Genomic DNA, 13,705 nt, shown 5'->3' with positions numbered 1-13,705 from the left:
AGAAAGCAGCTCAGCATACAACAATCTGTGAGAGAGTGTGTACTCTTGAGTGTCTCATTTTAATCTCCTTTAATTCTTTCCAGCATAGCCATAGGGGGGATGCTCAGAAACTAGGAGACTGTGAGCACTGGCCATACCTAGAATGTCAGGCCTAGAAGGAACCATCTGACTTATCACCCTCTTTCTATGAGTGGGTAGGCTGAGGTTCACCGAACATATGGGTCTTCTGGCTGCAGAAGACCCAAGTGATCCACTGATTGCAAAATGGCCTTCATATTCTGTGAAAGATGTCCAGAGTGCTCAGAGTCACCTTGTACTTTCCTCGTTCAACCACAGGTTACCGCTCCACCCTCCAACAAGGCTCTGGGTTCATCCTTGGAAAAGATCCAACACCTGTTCCAGAGGCTGAAGATTTTGAGCCTCAGCCAATCCTTCTCCTCCACCGCCCCCTCTGACCCAGACCTAGGAGAGAGCCTGGGGCCCAACATGCCCACCACAGACTCCGATGACAAAGATGACGTATCTGTGTGTAGTGGAGACTGTTCCACGGATGGTGGCTACAGGAGCAGCACTTGGGAGCAGGGTGACATCTTGGGGTCTGGGTCGGGGGCTTCTCTGGAGGAGGGGCTGGAGGCCCCAGCTCTCAGCCTAGATGAACCGGAGCTCTGTTACGAGGCCGAGAGCCCCGACGAGGCAGCTCTGGTGCTTGCGGCGCGTGCCTATAGTTTCACCCTGGTGTCTAGGACACCTGAGCAGGTGACTGTGCGTCTGCCCCAGGGCATCTCCCTCACCTTTGAGCTTCTCTTCACCCTGGGATTTGACTCTGTCCGGAAGAGAATGTCAGTAGTGGTGAGGCACCCACTGACGAGTGAGATCATCGTCTACACCAAGGGTGCTGACTCCGTTATCATGGACCTGCTAGAAGATCCATCCTGTGGTGAGTCCACCCGCCTTGTCAGGCCCAGGGACGCAGATGCTATAGTCCCAGAGGCAGTGTGGAATGGTGAGGGAGAACCAGAGTTACAAGTCCAGCATGTACCAGGAGGATCCCGGGTCCATGAGACTCTCAAAATAAGTCCTTAGAACACACTGAATTTTCCATCACCCCAATCTAGAGAATTGGGGTGTTCATTAGTGCCTTCAAGACTTGATGACGGCTTCCTTATGAGAAACCACTTTACCTTTCACTTTTCCCAGTTTTCAGATTTCCACAGTCATTATGCTATTTATTATCCATATCCACACCCCGGGCCTTTCTACCCAAACGCCCCTGAGTCCTACCGTAGAGCACACCTTGGTCGCTCAAGTGTCTCTCTTTATTATCGCGTCCCCCAGTTCCCACCCCCGCACACCGGGATAGATTTTCATAAACTTGCACAGAGCCAGGAAAACGTGCCAAAGTCCCTGCATGTCAGCGTCCAATTTCAGAGAAGCGTGAATTAGTGTGCAGCCGCATCCTGGTTGCTAACAAGAAGACGACAGTGATAGGGTTATGATTCTCCCAGGATAGCAGATCCCAGCCAAGCTTCAGAATTGCCCAGGCAGCCCAGAGCCTCCTGCATTATCAGCTGTGGATCACGGCCAAGAGGTTCATGGGGACTGATTAGTGTTTAGAATGAGAGGGAGCTAATTAGCTCGCTTCATCCCTAGACTCTGGCAGACAAGTGGATTCAGGGTTTCTGAGTCAAGGAAGCCATAGTACTCTGTCTCTGGGCAACAGAGACTTGCTACCCTGGAGATGTTTGTTTATTCCTTCCCCGGTTGATTGCAAAATGGGTTGGAGATCCTGCCAATAAAAAACACAGTCAATGTTACCGCATTAAGAAAGAAGCGAAGCTTTGAAAGGGAGAGGCAAAATCACATCAAGTTTAGTGAACTCGGGATGTTTGAGCATTCAGTTGGACTCTGAGGTTCCTAGCAACCTAGGTGGTAAAACCCCAGGGACTCACACGTAGTGAGCTTCAAAAAGGATGTTTTTGAAGATAAAACATTGTAAATAGCCTTCAACTGGGCATTGTATACTTTAAGACCATGCTTATTCTGATGCTTTAAGGCCGTGCTTATTCTGAACAATGAGGCAATAATATTTGAAAGGATGCTTATATTGTATGAAATAGACTGATTGGACTTCCTTATACTTGGTGAGATCACTGTTAGAAATTATGTTTTTACCTTTGCATTGTACAAAGGAAGAAGTGAGGTGTTCAAATTCTATTTGCTACCCAGGATCCCTCTAAAACCTCTGTCCAGCGGCAGTAAGAGATTCTGGAGGCTGCCTTGCTCAGGTTTACAGTGTTGTGGTAGGTGAGTGATGCCTGTCACAGCTTAGAAAAAGGAAGTGACACTGTCATTGGTCCTGTCCCTCCTGAGCTAGCGCAGCCTGAAAATAGTCTTACCGTCTAATAGAGGAAAAAATACAAGTGACTTCAGGAAGAAATGCGCTATGTGAAACTTTAACACAGGGACTCTGAACAAGGCATTGAGGTATTTTTTTTTACCCTAAAGTTACAGAAAAATGCAAAAGTTAATTTTTTTTTCTTCTAACACCGTCCCTCATATTGAGAGAAAGCCTAAGTCAGCAAAGCGAAAGTGCTGAAGAACCCCGCTAATGAGATCCAGGTTTGCAGCTGTCTTGAGATTCAGCTTGACAAGAATTAAAGTAGATGACAGAAAGGATGATGGATTGTCTGAGTTGCCAGAGAAGAGTTTGCAAAGTTGGTTGGCTCTGCAGGCAAGATGGGCAACTAAAATCACACCTTGGGTAACAAGGGAGACTGAAACTCCCAGCCCCTGGCCCTCCCCTGAAGGATAGCTTTGTTTTAACTCTGTAGGTAGTTCTCTTGTAAGGCAATGTATTGGAACAATTTCTTCGATCACCTCCCTTCCTCAAGTAGCTCTTTTCCCAGCCAGGCTTTTAAAGAAAAACCATAAGGAGCAGACAGTGGGGGGACTCTTAAAATTATCATTCTCCAGGGCAGCCTGTCATCACAAGACCTCCTAGGGAGGGCTGGGAAGGGGAAGCTCCTTCTTTAAGGCTGGTGTGGTGACCTGGGAAGGTTCGGGGCATTGAGGGCAAAGCTCCCTGAACAGTGGCCCATGGCTTCATGGGAAACAATAACTCTTTGACAGCGGGTGATATTGATGTGGAGAAGAAACTGAAAAGAATCCAAGCCCGGACCCAAAAACATCTGGACTTATATGCAAGAGATGGCCTTCGAACCCTGTGCATTGCTAAGAAGGTAAGGATAGATCCCTGCAAGCATGCTCCAGATGTCAGCAATGGCTGAATGACCTTCACCCCAGTGTGTGTGGGGGGGGGGGTGTATGTGGTATGGGGAGGGTAGTGAGAGTGATATGTACAGTGTGTGTGTATGTGGGGATGTTGTGTGTGTGTGGAGCATGTGTATGTGTGTTCACATGAAAACCTCTAGCTTGCTGGTTTCTGTTGAGAATCTGAGTCTTCATGGAACGACACAGATCCATATAATTATGTAGCAGTTGATCTTTGTGATGAGGGCCACGGGGATGTATTCCGCTGTGTTCTGCTCTTGCCTCCGATCCCCATCACTAGCTATTGTTTTACTCTTGCCCCCAGATGTAGCCATAAAGGTTACCCACTCTTGTTCTCAGATACTTGACTTTGCAGGTCCTATGAAACAGGGGCTTTTGAACTACAGAGCCGGGTCATCTGATGAGGTGTGTACTGTCTAGTAGGAACGCCATGATGCTCATGTATTTCAAGGTGACTACAAGTAGTTTCTCCTCTTCACACTCCCAGGACTGCTCATACAGTTCAAGTTGCTTAGTACAGAACAGAGATTAAATGTACTCACTTTAAAACCAGCCATCTGGTGCCCATCCCACCACCTTCCGATGTGTCTTTAGGACAGCAACAACAGCTTATAACATCCTCTAGGTACTATAATTATACCCTTACCATTGTCTGCTTTCCATAAGTCTTTGTCTATTTTGTCTCCTGTTACAGACTATACATTTCTCAAATGTAGAAGACCTTCCTATGGTCAGGTTGAGTGGTGCATGCCTTTAATTCTAGCACCCAGGTCAATAGATCTCTATGAATTCCAAGCCAGCCAAGGTTACATCCTGAGAGCCTGTCTCAAAACAAACAAACAAAGAAGACATGTGTCTCTTGATTTTCTGTATGTGCCATACAGAGGGATTCAGTGAATATTTGATGCTTATGCAAAAGAATTATTCGCTTATAAAGAGAATGCAGACATATAAACATGGTAATTCAAAAGTGCCATGGCCCTCCAAAGGAGAAAGACATAGCATCTCTGTATGCTCAACAGCATGCCTGGTGGAGTGTTCTACGAGTTGTGGAAAACATTGCTATGGTTATCTTTCCAGCCTCGTGTCTGATCCTTCCACTTTACTAGACTCCTCCATCAGCTTTTACATTAACGGATCAGGAGTGGGATCAAAGCCACAGCCTTTGTATTTGTTCCTCCTTGTGATTCCCAGGATTTGTTCCTTTTAAAATATTTTTATTAATTTCTTGGGCATTCCAAGGGGTGTATTTTGATCATATTCACACACACTCCAACTCATCACCTTAGCTTCTGCAGGAACTGTCCTATCTCCCTACCCCCCAAAATGCTACATCCTCTTTTGTTATATAATAACACATCAACTCTAATTTACGCTGTCCAATATTCTGGGCACAGGCTCTCTACTGTTGCATAGACTGCTTGCATCTTACCTTGCATGCTCCCTGTCAAGAAGACCTTACTATCCAACAACCCCAACAGACCCTATAGCATCATCCTTTTTGTTGCCTGCATGGTTTATCCATTTAAATCACTTACCTGACTAAAATATCTCACCCTCCACCAGCATCTAATCTGTGGCATCCTGAGACCTTGCTTTTGTCCTTCATCTCCAGAGCCCTGTAGGGACTCAGCAGATGTTTGGTGGTCATGGAACACAAGGATTACTCTTTCATCAATGTATGCATTCATAATATCATTTGCCCCCAATTCTGCGAAGTCCAAGCCAATATATAGGAGGCCCAGCACCTCAGGAAGAATGGGGGGCTCCATTTGTGTATCCACTCAAGGTTACTAATAATCCTCTTCCTGTTTTATAGGTTGTAAATGAAGAGGACTTTCAGAGGTGGGCCAGTTTCCGGCGTGAGGCGGAGGCATCCCTGGACAACAGAGAGGAACTCCTGATGGAGACAGCCCAGCACCTGGAGAATCACCTCACCCTACTCGGTAGCTGAAAATAAGCCGTTAGGGGAATGCTAAACATTAGGAAAGGAGCTCTTGGCCAGGACTCAGATACTGCTACAATTTGACTCCAATCAGGAGCCATCCCTGGGTGTCTTCAGATATCTGGCATAATTATGATATGCCTACAACCAGACTGGCTTCCTGGGGATATCCGGAGAGCCTTCCCAGACTTCCTGCTGGAAGAAGCTTATAAGTTTGGCTTCATCCTCTACAGAAAACTCCTTTTCCCATTCAAATATTTGTTGCATGCCTGCTGTGTGGACCGTGTAGCATGCTAGGCTTTACAGCTCCAGCGAGAAATGCCGACCACACCTCCACCTTCCCACAGTTCAGAATCTAGTCGGCACGGTTAGGCAAGTCATGTCATCACCAGCGAGTGATAAGACCTGGGCCAGAAGATTTAGGGATGGAAGACAAAATAGGAGGTTTCAACCTCACGTTGAGACCCAAGAGGGTCTGGCAAGGCTGATAATTGGAAACAATGATACGCTACTCAGGAAAAGAGGAGGCCATTCATGACAGAATGAAGGGGCTAAATGAAAGGCAGGAAGTGAGATCTGAGGAGAGAGAAATACAGAGATCTGTTTTAGCTGGAACACAGAATACAGGGGAGAACTGATAGGAGGTACACAAGGTCAGAGGAGGCCAGTTTATGATGTGCCATGTAAATCATATGCTAAACCTTTAAGGGATACTTTAGTAAAAATCGCCAGAGCTACCACCATCTACGAAGTAGATTGATGAGCAAGGGAGAAGCTGAGAGATGCTGAGGTTGGCTCAGAGACGGACTGGATGTCTGTAGGAAGAATAGCATCGCAAGCTGAAATTTGGAAGCTTAGCTTCAGAAGATGAATTTCCTGCCTAGGGAAAGATGTCCCTGTCTCAATCACTCTGAGGTCACTGGGATGAAAGAGCAGCAGCAGGAGGGATTTAGGTACAGGGTATCTTTCCCAACCCCCCCCTAGAAAGACACACAAGAAAGAATCAGGGATGTGCACTGGCCATTGAGCCGAAAGCCATCTTTCATTGCTATGAGATGGTGAGGCCTGTACAGCTAAAAGGTAGCAGCAAGATTAGTTGAAGAGCCTTCAAACAGAAAAAGAGATTCTTACTCTCTGGCACCGTCAGCCTCTTGTTCTTTGTCCTGGCTGCAGACGCCTGTGCATGATGCCTCATGAGCCCTAGCACTTCTAAAGCTGGACGCAGGAATTGTTCTTACAAGAACCAGAAGGTAGCTAGTCCAGAATATTCTACCTGCCAGGCAAGGCCGCAGGCAGTCACCCCACGTGGGATTCCCGCCACTCTTTCACATCCTGGACACGTCTTTAGCTTCAAGGTGGCAACAAGTCTCAGCTGCAGAAAGCGTTCATCAGCTGGATCTGGCAAGGAACTCACTTGCGGGAGTCAGTCAGCTCCCCTTGCTGGAAGAGGCTTTCGCGGTCTTTCCGTTTCATTTTCCCTTTCACACAAATAAATGTGTTTCTCCTCGGCCCTCCCTCACACAGCCTCGCTGCGCTATAAATCGACTTCAGCAGCTCACCTAGCAGGCTAACCCTCACAAAGATGATACTTAAGTCATCCCTGTTCATCAAGTTGTTTGCTGTATGTTTGTACCTGAAATACAAAACAGGCACCATTGACAAGAGACGGGGCCCTTTTGTCGCCTCAAGGGCTGGGAAATGTGACTTGGTGGCAGATGTCCTGTGATCATCAAAAATGTTCCCTGGCCTTCACACAAAGTCTCAAAACATGAGCTGATTTCTCAATCGGCAGCCAATGTAACTGCTCTGCCAACTTTTTAACCACTCTTGATTATTCAACAAAACAAAGCCGATGCTTCGGCTCTAAGTGAAATGGGTAGCCATTAGTCTATGGCCCGAAACGAATCTCATTTTAAATGCAGGTGGAGTTTTGCTTAAGCACTTAGCAACTCTTTAATATCTGGGTATGAATTCATCAGAGTTGAGGCAAAGATTGAGAACATCCACAAATGATGGCACCTGCATGTCTAATTCTCTCCAATAATAGCAGCAAAAAAACCTGAGTCCCCATTAAATCTGCTGCGTTCTGCTGCAGAGCAAAGGTTCCTGCCCCATCTCTTCCACACCCATTGGCCTGTGTCCCTACAGGCCACCACCAGGTCTCCTCTGCACTCTTGCTCAGCCTCTAAGAACCTCTCATCCAGCCTCTCCCATCTCCCATCAACTCTCTAGAATGATCTGAAAATACACACCTGATCCCACCCCTTCCTAACTTACACTTTCAAATAGCTTTCTTTGTTGCAGAAGAAATCAGACACCAAGGCCCTGCTATGACCCAGAAGCCCCTCCCCTCCCTCTCACACTCCCTCTGCCTTTGTCATCTACTGGAAACTCCAGGCTGGTGCACACGTAGACTCCTCTGCCTTCACCTCCGTGACTGGCCTTCCAGGGCTGAACTAAAGTGGACTTTCAGCAGCAAAATCTTCCTTGACTTTTGAGGTGAAGTTCAGGGTCCGCTCACACAGCGCTCACACCTTGCCATGTCGCTCAATTACAAACCTTCATCCAAGCACTTGAGTTCCGGGCAGGTACCAGATGTCCTAATTAGGGTCACTATTGCTGTAGTGAAGCACCATGACCAGAAGCAAGTTGGAGAAGAATAGGTTTATTTGGCTTATATTCTCACATAACTGCTCATCCCTGAAGGAAGTCAGGACAAGAACTCAAACAGGACCGGACCCTGGAGGCAGCAGCTGATGCAGAGACCATGGAGGGGTGCTGCTTACTGACTTGTTTATCATGGCTTGCTCAGCCCACCTTCCTATAGAACCCAGGACCAGCAGCCCAGGGATGGCACCACCCACGACAGGCTGGATCCTCCTATATCAATCACTGTTTAAAAAACGCTATACAGGCCTACCTACAACCCAATCTTATGGAAGCATTTTCTCAGACGGCGTTCCCTTCTCTCAAATGACTTTAGATTATGTCAAGTTGACATCAAATTAGTCAGCACAGTGATCATCTTTATCTAGCTCGTGGCTGTATGTATCCTGGGTGCACAGACTAATATAAAGAAGATATTTGATAAAAAACTGACTAGCTGTGTAGTGCTTTGAGAAAGTAAGTAGCCGTGCCTTTGCCATAACTGAGCTCCCAACTGTCTTTGGACTTTCTAGGAGCCACCGGGATTGAGGACCGACTCCAAGAAGGAGTTCCAGACACCATCGCTGCACTACGGGAGGCTGGAATCCAGCTCTGGGTTTTGACAGGAGATAAACAGGAGACAGCAGTCAATATCGCCTATTCCTGCAGACTGCTGGATCAGACTGACACCGTGTACTCCATTAACACAGAGAATCAGGTGAGGCCAAAGAGGGACTGAGTGTTCAGATACACAGCAGCCCCTCAGCCAACTCTCTGCATCCTGGATCTCAGAGGATCCAAGGAAGGATCCAGAAAACATTCAGCCCCATATGCAATAACCCATCCACATAAATAGTTAACTGGTTACTTGGATGTGGCTACTTATCAGAAACTTCTAGTCTCCCTACTTTCAGTAAGGACACTGAAAGCCAGGAGGGCTCATTCTCTTGCCCGACAGCTTCCCCCTGCTAGTCTAGGAAACCCCAAGTCTAGAATTCTGCTCTCTTGCCAGGCTAGTGCAAGCCACATATGCCACACTGTTGACTCAATTTTTTTTTAGTGTCTTGTCAGTTAAGATTAACCCACCTATTGAAAAGTCCCACTTCAACTGAAAATATTCAGAGTTTAAATTTTCAGCACCAATCTGTGTGTCATGGAGCAGAACTCTAAGAGATAATGAGTTCAGCTGGTGCTTTTGATGGGCTAGGAGAGAGAGAGAGAGAGAGAGAGAGAGAGTAACAAAGTCCTAAAACGGTCATTTCCACCTGGAGTAGGTTGTGGTTTCCAAAGAACGAGGGAACTGGGAGTGTGCCGTGTGACTTCTAATGAAGTGTCTTCCTGCTTATCATACATGTTTGCGTTAGGAAGGCAGCTTCTCTTTTCCTGGTGCAAATGTAGAAAGTGAAGTGAGGGGTATGGAAAGTGAGTGCTGCGATGTACCCTTCAGAGGGAGCAGGGACTAGAGTCAGTGGAGACAAGAGGAGCACTTGTACCCAAGGGGTACTGACAAAAGGGACCTAGCAACCAAGGATAGACTGTGGGAGGGGTGAGTCAGAAGCTAGCAGAAAAGGGGGGTGAGGGAGAGAAGGAGAGAGAGAGAGAAGAAGGGAGGGAGAGAGGGAGAGAATTTAGGCCTCTCACTGGCTCATCTAGACCCCAGGATAAAAGTTTAGGAAAATTTCTATTTGGTTTTTACACCATGAAGAAAGATGCATTCAATATGTATACATACCTATCTACTTCCCAGGACCCCACTAATCCGATAAGATTAGTCTTCCCCACCTTTTCCCTGGGAGTCAGTAGTAGATTTATATGTAAATATGTTCAACCAGAACATGGGAATATACACTGTAAATCTCAGACTTATTTAAACCCCAATTTAATATAATTACCTATTCGGTGAGTATTTTCTCCAAGGTTTTTAATTTGCCTAACTAACTGTAAACACATTTGCGTCTAGTATCTTTTTTGTATATATATCTTAAAGCAATAAACAAGTTTTATGGAGCCTGCCCAGAACTCTAGGTTCTCATATACATAATAAGGGACTTACTATCCCATGACTAAAAATGCATTTCAAATGAAAATAATAATACCAATCATTTTTATTGTTATTATTGACAACCCTTTAGGGCTTCACATGCTCCAGGTAGCATACTTCTTATCTTGCTTCCTCTCAGTTGTAAAGCAGGGATTAAAAATACTTATTTTACAGATTGCTGGACGAATTAAATAAGACCAGAGGGAAGTCCTTACTTAGTCCCTATGTGTGTTAGCGATTGCTGTACGACAAGGTATCCCCAGAGCTTAGCAGTCCCAGCAGATTTCTACAATCCCGTGGTCTGTGAGTTAGAAACCTAGGGGTTTCTGGGCTGGGGCATGTGGATGAATGTCACCGTGAGGTGGTGAATCACCTTTCCGGGGCTCTGAGGCCAGATACTGATTCCACTGGGAAGGGTCTGCAAACCGGAAGAGATGCTGCTTACAAGCTGAACCTCACAGCTGTTACTAAATCTCAGCTCGCAGCCCTCTGGGCTTTGTTCCCAGGCTGCTACACAGCATAGCAACTGGTTTTTCCCAAGGCAAGCCACTGGAGAGAGTGAGAAAAAGCTCAACAGTAGAAGCCCAACTTGTGTTACCTACTCGAGGAAGTTACATCCCACTGTTTTGTTGATGGTGGTGGTGGTGGTGGTGATGGTGGTGCCTGCAGTGGTAGTGGTGGTGGTGGTGGTGTTTTGTTCTCTTCCTCAGAAGGAAGTCATTAGGTCTAGATCACCATGCCTGGAAGGAATCCCTCTGAGCACTTTTTACTGCAGGTTCCTGACTAAACATTAAATGTTCAGTGTCTAGAGCCATTATGATTACAATCTGGAAATAAGTGGGTTCAGGTTAAACTGTGAACTTTGCAACTCCAGTGCCTGTATGGACCGGTACCAGAAGAATTTATGTAACTGGAACCAAGATCAACATCTAGCAAGAATCACCCTCATTAACTTTCTTAGATAAATGCTCCTGTAAAACTTTATACCCAGACCCAGTTCCTTTGCCCACTGCCTACTCTCCAAGTTCTGTGCACATCCTACTGTGTGCAACAAGTAATTTCGCATCTCCTAGAGGAGGACTCGGGAAAATGAGCTGTATTTGCTACAGGAATCTCTCCAGTGATTGCTAGACAGGAATCATTAGACCGAGTTTCTCCAAATCTGTCACTTCAGGAGAACCTTTGCAAATCTACCCAAATCCATCTATTACCTCAACTATGTCTCTTAATGATTTCATTTAAATTAACTCATATTCACTTTTAGAATAGACTTTTAGTATCTTGACTAATGAAGAAGTATTGTCTTTTACCATGGATAAATGAATCTAATAGGGCTCGAGGGATGGCTCAACGAATAAAGTACTATGGCACAAGAATAGGCTGAGTTCCGATCCCTGGCAGCCACACGTGAAGCAGTCATGGTGCCTGCCTGTAAACCCAGCACTTAGAAGGCTGAGACAGGGAATGACCCAGGGCAAGCTGACGAGATAGACCAGCCAAGTTGACAAGTTCTAGATTTAGCAAGAAACCCTGCCTCGGTAAAGTGGAGCATGACCAAGACGGGCACCCAACACCCACCTCTGTCCTCCACATGCACAAGACACCTTCACACGCACATGCACACACACATCCCTACACCTTCAGCAACACATATGTGAACCTCCGTACCCAAATGCATGCACGCCATACTTGCAAGTGGAAAATACAGTCCTTCTGAGTACAACGTGTTAGTAAAGTTCTTTATACTATTATCTTCTGTTTTCCCAAGCTTTATTAAAAAAGCAATGTTTCTAAGAGCTGAAGAGATAGCAGAAGAATAATCAGTACCAAGATATGATTTGATCACCGGTATAATTCAAAGCGGTGGAAAGGGCTGCTAATTAAAAACTACTTTCTCTCTGTATTTCAAAGTCAGCATCATTTGAAAAAAATCATATAACTGGCATGACAGTTGTACACCTTTAGTCACAGTACTTGAAAAAGGAAGCAGTAGGATTGCAAGTTCAAGGCCAACCTGGGCTGTATCAAAAGACCATCTCACAGAAACAGAAATCAAATTCACAGAGAACATTCTTTGAACCAGTAAGAACTCACATCCATGGTCAGTTCAGACCAACATGAAAAACACTTCAAAGCCCAGCTCTTGAGACCCCTGTGGAATAGACCAAGAGATAAACACAGTGTGGTGGTTTGCTTTTTAAGAAAGAAAGCCACATTTGAAGAAGTCAAGATTGTGCCCCACTGCTTTGTGAAGCTGACATTGAGTAAGTCACTAAGTTACTCACCGTTTCAATCTCCTCACCTCTAAATCTTGACCAGGAATACTACAAAAATGTAAAAAGGGCCAACAGAGGAGGCCTAGAAGAGACTGAAGCCAGCTTATATAACAGTAGGAGATATTATCAGTATCTACAACATATTAGTGTTGATTTTTACTTCATACCCACCTCAACTCAGGTGCCATCTTTCTGTGCAACTTTTACCTTATTCCTAATCATCTTCTCCCATTCCAGCCATTACTTTGTTTCAAAATTAGTATAGTTTAACGATGCTTCAAATACTGCAGAGAAATGGACAGAGAACTTAGAGAAAATTTCCTAAGCAACCTTTATGGTGGAGTTTTATAATTACTGAAAGTAAAGGTAAAGTTTTAATGCACAAGGTTGCTTACTAATGCTATATTGTATGACTCTCTGCAGGAAACATGTGAGTCCATCCTCAACTGTGCATTGGAGGATGTAAAGAGGTTTCGTGAACCACAACAGCCAGCCCGAAAACTCTGTGGGTGCCACACACCATCTAAGATGCCATCGGTTAACTCGAGAGCTATGACTCCTGACGTTGGACTGGTCATTGATGGGAAGACGTTGAATGCAATTTTCCAGGGAAAGCTGGAAGAGAAGTTCTTGGAGCTGACCCGGTACTGTCGATCTGTCCTGTGTTGCCGCTCCACCCCACTCCAGAAGAGTATGATTGTCAAGCTGGTGCGAGACAAGTTGAGCGTCATGACTCTTTCCATAGGTACCCAGCATACTGGGATGTGGGTGGCATCTTGGCAGGGATGATGACCTGGGCCAGCTGTGAAAGCCAACAAACTTAGGCTGAGGGTCGCTGTCTTTGATAAAAATCACAGTCGAGATGTAGCTGTTAGGTGATGAAACAGGGACCACGAGATTCAAGCAGTGATCAAGCTCTTAGAACTGGCTAGTTAGCTAAATAAAGATCAGATCTTATATGGAAGTCATTGCCAACAAGGGCCTTGAACTCAAAACATGAATATAGTTTTTTTTAAAAAAAAATGTTTCTACCAGAAATAGACAACAAACAGAACATGACTAGGAGATACCTTCCGGTACTCTTCCAGACTTTATTTACCCATGGTAACACCTTTGGTAGCTATGGATTTGCTATTCCTCTGAGGACAGGGGACTTGGGGGACGATTTTGAAACCTGAGGTGAGCTTTTAATTTTACTAGTCTCTAAATCCAAGGCCAGCACAATGCATGCATATTCTTAATATATTCTGGTAGGTTAATGATAAATTACTCAGAAGGGACATGAACTAATAAGATCAAAGCACAGAAATAAAAACTTCTCACTGAGTACCTCGCAGGCACAACAAGCCTGTTTTACAAGGATCTTCATGATCTGGTCTCCACTAATTCTCTCGGACAGTGTCTCCTGTCGTGGTCACCTTTCATTCCTCATCACTGGGTTCTTCATGTTCCCTCCAAATTAAATCTCTTGTCATCCTCCTCACCCCTTACCTATTTTGTCCTTTT

At 45.4% G+C, this 13,705-nt stretch overlaps 1 protein-coding gene across 4 annotated transcripts in view; it reads left to right on the top strand.

Moving 5' to 3' along the window:
* The window catches only part of Atp10b (ATPase phospholipid transporting 10B (putative)), a 289,706-nt gene that overhangs the window by 252,134 nt on the left and 23,867 nt on the right, over positions 1–13,705 (top strand). For 3 of the 4 annotated variants that reach the window (XR_015003547.2, XM_085694856.2, XM_048435992.3), the window contains 5 exons: positions 337–937; positions 3,130–3,239; positions 5,111–5,237; positions 8,416–8,600; positions 12,623–12,944. Coding sequence is in view for 3 of the 4 variants with exons in the window: in XM_085694856.2 (XP_085550982.2) it covers positions 337–937; positions 3,130–3,239; positions 5,111–5,237; positions 8,416–8,600; positions 12,623–12,944 (1,345 nt within the window). In the remaining variant the exon portion in view is untranslated. The remainder of the gene's footprint in view (positions 1–336; positions 938–3,129; positions 3,240–5,110; positions 5,238–8,415; positions 8,601–12,622; positions 12,945–13,705) is intronic. The other variant, XM_087910707.1, reaches the window with a different exon arrangement.

Source organism: Myodes glareolus, chromosome 9 (assembly GCF_982192425.1).
Source record: "Myodes glareolus chromosome 9, mMyoGla1.1, whole genome shotgun sequence".
Lineage (NCBI taxonomy): Eukaryota > Metazoa > Chordata > Mammalia > Rodentia > Cricetidae > Myodes > Myodes glareolus.
Note: the sequence above shows the minus strand (reverse complement) of the source record. Positions and strands in the feature narration are given on the sequence as shown.